The sequence below is a fragment of the Pyrus communis genome, chromosome 1 (assembly GCF_963583255.1).
Source record: "Pyrus communis chromosome 1, drPyrComm1.1, whole genome shotgun sequence".
Lineage (NCBI taxonomy): Eukaryota > Viridiplantae > Streptophyta > Magnoliopsida > Rosales > Rosaceae > Pyrus > Pyrus communis.
Genome location: NC_084803.1, coordinates 53480 through 61526, shown reverse-complemented (window position 1 = coordinate 61526; position 8047 = coordinate 53480). Strand labels below are relative to the sequence as shown.

General features: G+C 37.7%; 1 protein-coding gene across 2 annotated transcripts; it reads right to left on the bottom strand.

Annotated features, from left to right (window-relative positions):
• Positions 1-32: 32 nt before the first annotated feature.
• On the bottom strand, positions 33-3547 carry LOC137741045 (F-box protein SKIP31). 2 transcript variants are annotated; one of them, XM_068480855.1, is made up of 8 exons: positions 3179-3547; positions 2593-2915; positions 2229-2304; positions 1779-1889; positions 1212-1386; positions 995-1113; positions 561-621; positions 33-464 (listed from the first exon to the last, which is right to left on the bottom strand). In XM_068480855.1, exons 1-8 carry the CDS (start codon positions 3257-3259, stop codon positions 394-396), a joined length of 1017 nt encoding a protein of 338 aa, XP_068336956.1. In that variant the 5' UTR covers positions 3260-3547; the 3' UTR covers positions 33-393. The 2 variants fall into 2 exon arrangements, with proteins under 2 accessions (XP_068336956.1, XP_068336963.1); XM_068480862.1 differs by having other exon boundaries at positions 2593-2912.
• Positions 3548-8047: the final 4500 nt, after the last annotated feature.

The window sequence follows — 8047 nt, the reverse complement described above, 5'->3', positions numbered from 1 at the left end:
CAGTGTGTACGGAATGGAATCAAACCCCAAAAGAAAAGAAAAGCAAAGCAAATTTAACTGCAATTCCAAATAGACAGCAACATCAACCACACCGTATCTCTATCTCTATCTGTATATAATAATAATAAAATAATAATACAACAACAGTATACCTATTGTAAATTAAGCTCTTTTTTTTTCTTTTTTTTTTTTTGGATACAAGAGAATTAAGACAACCCACCAAGGATTACGAGGTGCGGCTGGCTTCCCACTCAGCCAAGTGACTCCAGTCTTGGGGTGGGTGGGGCCAAATGCAAGGGGCCTGCTCTTTTTTCTGTGTGCGCCAGCCGCATGAGTGACGTGTGCCTGACCCGAGAATTTCACTCCCATCTAGATGGACGTGTGGTATTCTGTTCAGACAAACCTCAAAGCATCCTCTAGCTCCTTCTCATCAACACAATTATATCCCATCATATAAGCTCTTGCTGCATCAAAAATGGAAAATTAAGCTTGCACATAATTAACATTACACTTCTCTAAAACCAAAACTAAAAACAAAAACAAAAAGGCAAGTTAATTACCAAAGCGCCCAGATCCCATGAATGGTTCTGCCTCGTCTGTCACAGCTCCTTGCTGCTGCTCCTGAATTAAAGGAAATGACCAAGCATTAGCAACTATACAAACCAACTGAGACAAATTGTTCTCTACAAGGCTAACAACTAACCAAATCACCTAGTGCATTTGAAAATTTTACAAGAAATGAGAAAACGGAATTGAGACACTTAGTTGATGTTTGAGGGGTTAAGTAGCACATTTTCAGAATACAGTGGCAAAGTGTGACTAAAAGTGAGTTTCAAGGGGCACATCAAATTATCAATAATTAAGCCCGACACAAATAAATTTCGACTATTTATATCAACCAGAAGATATCTCATGGGGAAGAATGAGAGGCAACTTGATGACATTTTGTTGTATAATGACAACAAATTGCAAGGCAGGGGTGATGTTCACTCACAGCATCTGACTCCGTTTCTTCTGGTGATAGCAGCCTATCGAAACAGTGCCCAGATATTGTGCAGACCCAAAGCTCATTGGTCGGATCCATAACAACTTCTCTGCAATTATCATCACATACTGCAGAAGGAAACATGAAAAATAATTGGATGAGACTTAAGTCCTGCACAAAATTCACACACGAACGCACAAAGTACACGAAATTCATTGATACCTACCATGAACCTGGCCAGTGTTCTCACAGACAAATACATCTCCAATTTGGTAGTAAGTGCACTTTTCACCTGAACAAGCATGATCAGCTTCCGCCTTATCAGTTAGGCCTCTTCTACTTTTCCATATAGACACTTGATCAGCTACTGTTGTGTCAAGAATTATCCCGTCATCATTCACCTTCACAAGCAAATATGAAAGTTAAACCAATGAAGGTATAAATGTGTGTGTACATACATACATCCATACATACATACATACATACATATATATATATATATATATATATATATATATATAAGTAGAGGGAGAGGGAGAGAGAGAGTCCCACATGTTACAACTAAATGTAAAGGTTAATAGAAGGTTGAGTGTGACATACTCAGCACTAGAAAACTACCGAGAAAATAATACGAAAGATCTTGTAGTTAACACAAGAGAAAACAATTATGCATAAGGTTTCAAGAAGCATAGCAGTCAAGGCACCACACAGGTCAAGGCATAAGAGCAGGCTCCTATTATAATCTCACACAAAACGACACTACACAGGTTAAGGCAAAGGTAGCACCAGTTACCTGTGAAGGAAGAGGTGCTTGGCTTCTTTTGGCAGCTTGCATTTGAATAAAATATTCCTTGAACTCAAGTGTGCAATTCCTAACAAGTTCCACCGTATCCTCCTCATCACGCTGGGAAAGAGAAAGAATTTGTTTAGGCTAATATCACTTAATCTAGGTTGCGGCTGCAACGCAGCTTCAGGTTTCATGTAAGCGCATACAATATGAAAATTTCAGTTTTTCAAGTCCAAACTACAAATTAAGTACTTTTTGTGAATGCCCATGATGACTGCAGCAGCAATTACTACAAATTAAAATAGAAAATAAAAAGCCACTATCACTAAGGTCTGGTGGTATTCCTCTAGACGTGTAAGTGGGAGGTATCATGTTCCACTCACAGGGATGGCTAGTTTGAGACCTAATTATTATGGCTGACTAAAATAATAGTAAATAAAAAATCGATAGAAGTACCTGAATATAAAGTTTTTTCCATGGACATTCACGCAGCTTTCTACTAGGGGGTAAATGACCCCATCGCATACAGTACCTGCACATAGCCGCACAAACACATTACTCGCAAGAGGATGAAGTAAATTCAGTGCATTTATCATCGTTAAAGAATCAACAAATCCATACTAGGGAGGGAATTTGTTAAATAGGAGTTACATAAAGCTCTTAAAATTGCGAACAGGTGTTGCCAATAGATCAGACATTTATTGCATTCCGGTAAATTAATTGATTTGGGAAGATAACATAGGAAAATAAAAAAGCTTTGGCGTCAGAAAGACTGAAAATTGCACAACTAGTCATACAAAGACTTGTAAGAGTTACTTACAGGCGGCGCCATAAGGATTCATCGGAAGCGACATGACTTAGAAATCTACAGACGAGAGAGCAAGCAAATAGATCTTCAGAAGAGAGGAACTTGAGGATGTGAGGGAAGAGTTCAGGAGGGATTTTGCTGAAAATGCCAGTTTCAATCCTCACGGGCGAGTTCCCGCTATTGCTACTGCAGCCGATGGCGCTTTTTGACTGAACAAACCCGGAAGAAGATGCGCTTTTCTGAAATTGAGGGTCTTTCTCAGCCGTATCGTCCACTAGTCGCATTTTCTTTGCTTTGGGCTCCTCTGTTACCTCATCATCCTCCTCCTCCTCCTCCTACCATGCAATCAAAAGCCCAACAACAATATCAGTCACTTATTCGTTCATGCCAGTGTACTTACTATGTGATATGATTATAGAACAAATTACCCCCTTTCCCAAAAAAAAAAAAAACCTAATTCCCGCAAAATTGAAAGTAAGCCTCATCACGCAGAGATCAAATTTTGAAACGAATGAAAGCTTTGTCATATTAATAAAACTGTTTAAAGACAGAAATGGATCAAACCGAATCGGAAGAAAGACAGAAGAATAAGACAAACCTTGTCTTCTGAAACCTCGGAGAGCACCTCCGATTCAAGGAAATGAGCCAAACTCTCGTCCTCATCCTCTGATATAGTCATGTTGCCGGCGGAAGGAGACCAGGGAAGGGGGCAATTTCAACGGACAATTTCTGGCGGAAGCAGAAAAATCGGCTTTGAAAGATTGAAAGCTTGCAGATTATCAAACGTTTTTTGGTTGCTGGTTGTGGCTGAGATAAGGTGTGCGGTTCGGGATGATCCTCGATGCTATACTATTGCTAATTTGCTAGTGTCCGATGGAGGAGAAGGTTAGAGGTGGGATGCGAGGGAAGAAGGGAGGGGAGCACGGAGAAGAAGGGATAGGTTTTTTTCTCTTTCACCTTTGCCCTTTTTTTTTTCCAAAGCTTTAACGAAACGTTAATTCTATTTTATTTTATACTATTTATTTTATTTGTATCGTAAAATTCAAAATTTTCAAGTCATTTTCATTATTTTTTTTCTCATATTACCTCGTTGTTGCAACTCTTTCATTAGTTGGAAACCAAATGCTAAGGCCATCACCTAATTTTTCGTAGACTCTTAGTCGTTTTTTAATTTAATATTATTTTTTGTGTTAGTATTATAAAATATTGTACAAAAACATAAATAGCATTGAGATTTTTCTTAAAGCAAAAATAAATATGAAAGAGAAAAGCATATTCGTTTTGAGGATGTGTTTTGCTTCGATTTTGACTCTAAGAAAAAAAACAAAAAAGATGGAGATAGCATTCGATCTTTAAACTTTAGTTCAATTCCAGCTTGCCACTTAGTATTAGCGGTATTTCTCTTCATTTATAAGTGAAAGGTTTTAGATTCAATTTTCGTTAAAAACAAATTTGAATCACATTATTGTTAGCATATTGTGAGGCTAAGCTAACCCCTTCTCCTTTAGGTCATCTCCAACCGAAGAGACTAAACATAGCCAAATTCAGAATTATAGCCCTGCTAGGTCATATTCATATGTCATAAGAGGATAAACATAGGGAATGTTCTTGGCACTCCAAAAATCTCATTCTACACTCATCACAACTCACAAGTGTTTTTTTCTTTCCTAATATAGGAAGTTTTGAGTGTATAATGAGTTTTTTGGAGTGCTAATAACAATTCCTTAAACATAACTCTTCAGTAATTTATTATTTTAAAATTCATTACTAACTTAATTCACCAACTCAGTAAATTTATCAACTATTCAGCTATCATCGTCAAATGGGTTCAACGAAATCAAGTCATTCTCACAAAGGCCCATCCATAAAAATCCTAATCCTAATTAAAAATAAAAACAAGTGATTATAGGAGTGGACAAGTGGGTACAGGAACCGCGGGTTGGGACGGGTAATGGCGGTTCGAGGCACGTACGGGCCGGTTCCTACTTTTAAAAAAGAGAAACGGGGCGGGCATTTGTGATTTTCGGTTTAGGCCTGTTCCTGGAGTATAGGAACCCCGGGTACCTGGACCGGTCCGTTTGTAATTAAAATGGACGGACCATATTGATGAATAAGCTACCATATCTAACATGAACCGTTAGTTTTAGTTTTACCCTAATTTCTCTATCTCTCTCTCTCATCTCGACTCTCACTCTCACTCTCACTCTCTCAGTCCCTCCTCGACAATTCCCTCGACTCTAATCGTCATCCCTTTCACTAACCGTCAATTCTCCTCGACGAACACAACGGCACCACCCATCATCTTCCTCGACAACATCCCAGAGAACCTAGGGGCCAGGCCATCACCCCTGCCGTCGATTCTCTCATCTTCGACAGCAACCCCATCACCTTCGTCGAGGACACTGGTACCAGCCATCATCCCTTTAAAATTTAGGTAATTTTTATTATTAATTTGAAATTTTGAATTTTGGGTGTAGGGATTTTAGGGTTTTTAAATTGGAATTTGGGATTTTAGGGTTTTCGAACTAGGTTACTAGAGTTAATTTTGCAATAGATTGATGATTGAATTGATAATTTTATAGTTTGGTTTATAACTTTATATTAATTGTTTTACAATTAACGTTTGTTCTTTGTTGTAGAATACAAAAGAAAAAGAGCAAATATTATATCTACAAGTTCAACCATCTCACCAAGTGTTCATGAAATTGAAGCTCCTCAAACAACTCGAACGAATAAAAGAAAAGGAATTGTGGTACTATTTAAAACTCAAATGAATAAACTTTAAATTTCAATGATTCAATTTCAATGAGGATAATATGATGTTGGATGTTAAAAATGTCATGTTTATATTCTATTTTTGCTTAAAGATTCGATGAGGATTATTGTTGGAACTTGGGCGTTCGATGTTAATTTGAAATTTATTGCGGATGTCATGTTTATGTCATTTTGGATTATTTAATTCTTGGAATTTGGATGTCTTGAACTTTCGGATATTTTGTATGTTGATTTGATTTTCAGATGTTGGACGATGTAATATTGTTATTTTGGATGTATTGCTAATTTATGAACTTGGATGTTGGACTTTGTATTTAGATTAGATGTGAATAATGGTGAATTTGTGCAAAATCTGCATAAATGTAGTCTATGACTATGTGCAGTTGTAATATGTGCAAATCTGTGCAAAATTCAAATATGTGCAGTTTGCAATATGTACAAATTTTATTATTATTTTTTTTTTCAAACAAAAAAAATAAAAAAAGACCCATAGACCCTACCCGAACCGGCTCGTTTCAACCGGGGCGGGTAATATCCGGTTCATATATTAGAAAGTGTAATCCCGACCCGGCCCATTTCCTTTGAACCGAGGTTTGGTCCGGTCCCTTCAAAATTGGGCCCAGCCCAACCCGTGTCCAGCCCTAAGTGATTCACTTCCATAACTTACCCAAGTGGCAAGTACCACCCCCTTTCGGTGCTAACTCGAAATGTCGTCGTCATGAAGTTATGGGTCTTTCCCAATCAAATCCTCATCGGCATCATCCCCCTACCCAATACCCACATCATCTCCAATCAAAACATTTTGAGCTTTAGATTAACTAATTGAGAGAGATGAGTTAAATTGTGCCATGGAGGATGGTGGTGGAGATTTGTGAGCTCGAACACGATAGGAAGAGTGGATGGGCGACTATGGGTTTGTGATTGATGTGGAAAGGAAGGAGGGGAGAAAGGGAGGGGGGGAGAGAGAGATACCTGACTAGTTGTATAGAAAGATGAAGGTGATGAAGTTGGAGATGGCGAAAAAGAAGGGAAGAAGCGGCGATGAGAGGCAGAGGATTGTAGTAGAGAAGAAGACCCATTTCTTTCTCTCTTAGGTTGAAGAGCAAATGGACTGGGCATCAGGCCAAGATTGGCTAGCCTGGTAGTCCTTTGGTCATATATTTGGCCGGATGGGTCCCACTAATTTTTAGCCTAGACTTCTGCTGGAGACGAGTTTTGTCCAAATCAAGCCATATTTTGGCCCTTTAACCCTTTCCATTGAAGATGACAAACCTAAAGCCATGTTGAGCCCTATAGCTCTACAAGAAATTAATTTTTAATTAATAGTGTCATACCATATTTTATACCCTCTCCAACCGAGAAGGCCAAAGGGCCATAGGCCAAATATTGCCCGTTTGACAAAAAACCTATCTCTAACCGAAGGGGACTATTTTCTAGCTCCCTCAATAATTTATTATTTTAATTGAATTAATATGGTTAATTGAATTAAATTACCATATTAAAATAAGATTTTCGGACATATTTTGAGTGCCACTTATCGCTAAATGATAAGTCTCCGGATTTTTTATCTTTATACAATAAAAATGATGTGAAAAATTGGTGAAGAATTGAAATAAAATGAGGTAAGATATTATGGAATGGTGAAAAGGAGATGAGAAATGGTGTAGAAATAGCTTATGTATTTATAGGAAAAAAAAAATTAGAATTTGTATTTAAAAACAAAATTCATCTAAAAAAAAAAAATAATTCAAAATCCAAATAGTAACCTAACATCAACTGGGTTTGGGCTGATGCAAACGAGTTGGCTGGCTGACTCCTTTTGGCCAGCCCGTTGACTTAGTGGATGAATTATAGCCCGCAAGGACCCACAAGCCATTTGGCCTAGTCCTCGGTTGGATACGGTTTTCGTGTCAAAACGGACTATATTTTGGCCTATGGCCCTTTGACCAAGTCGATTAGGGATGATCTTAGTGTAAATAATATTGTTTATTCAAAAAAAAAAAAAAAAAAAAACAAACAAACAAACAAACAATGTGAAACAATGTAACTTTTTATTTGAATGAAAAATGTCAAAACCGCAACCTTCCGTCTCATGGACAGCAGCATCGTTCCTCACTCCTGCTCAGCAGCTGCTGGTTTTATCGTTTTATCATCGTTTTATCATTGCAAATCAGGATGGGCCTTTAACTGGAAGCCGAAGCTGCCGCGCTCAAGTGGGGTTGTCCCATGCCAAGCGTGCAGGTTTTCGGGAGATTTTGGTGGAGGGTGATATCTCTCCTCTTTATCAATTTAGCCAATTGCATGTGCCTAGCAAGCTCTACAACTGGATCGTACTTGTATTGGGGAAAAATACTTCACTTTTCCACATTTTCATGTGATCTTAATTCAATAATTCAATCGTTTAGTAAACATTAATATCATCTTAAGAGAATTAAAGAACTGTCGTAACATCTTACATAAAACAGAAGGTAGACAATAGAAGATTAAAACCTTAATCCAAGAGATACATGACACAATCAAGAAAAATTAATCATTGAATCTCACTTAAATAATATTGCATTCAGACGAATTAGGGCTAGAAAAGGAAAAACGAACTCTTTGACGGATGCAATGTAAGTTGAATTGGTCATGAAATTCGAGCCTTCAAGTAAAATGCATGATCTTAAAACTAAATCCGGATTGTCTCTGTCTC

Excerpts from the sequence above, each read along its gene's own strand:
- LOC137741045 (XM_068480855.1), bottom strand. The coding sequence starts at position 3,259 with ATGACTATATCAGAGGATGAGGACGAGAGTTTGGCTCATTTCCTTGAA. Across the intron at positions 2,305-2,592 it reads GAATCCTTATGGCGCCGCCT|GTACTGTATGCGATGGGGTC; the intron begins GTAAGTAACTCT and ends GGCTATGTGCAG. Across the intron at positions 1,114-1,211 it reads GAACACTGGCCAGGTTCATG|TATGTGATGATAATTGCAGA; the intron begins GTAGGTATCAAT and ends TTCCTTCTGCAG.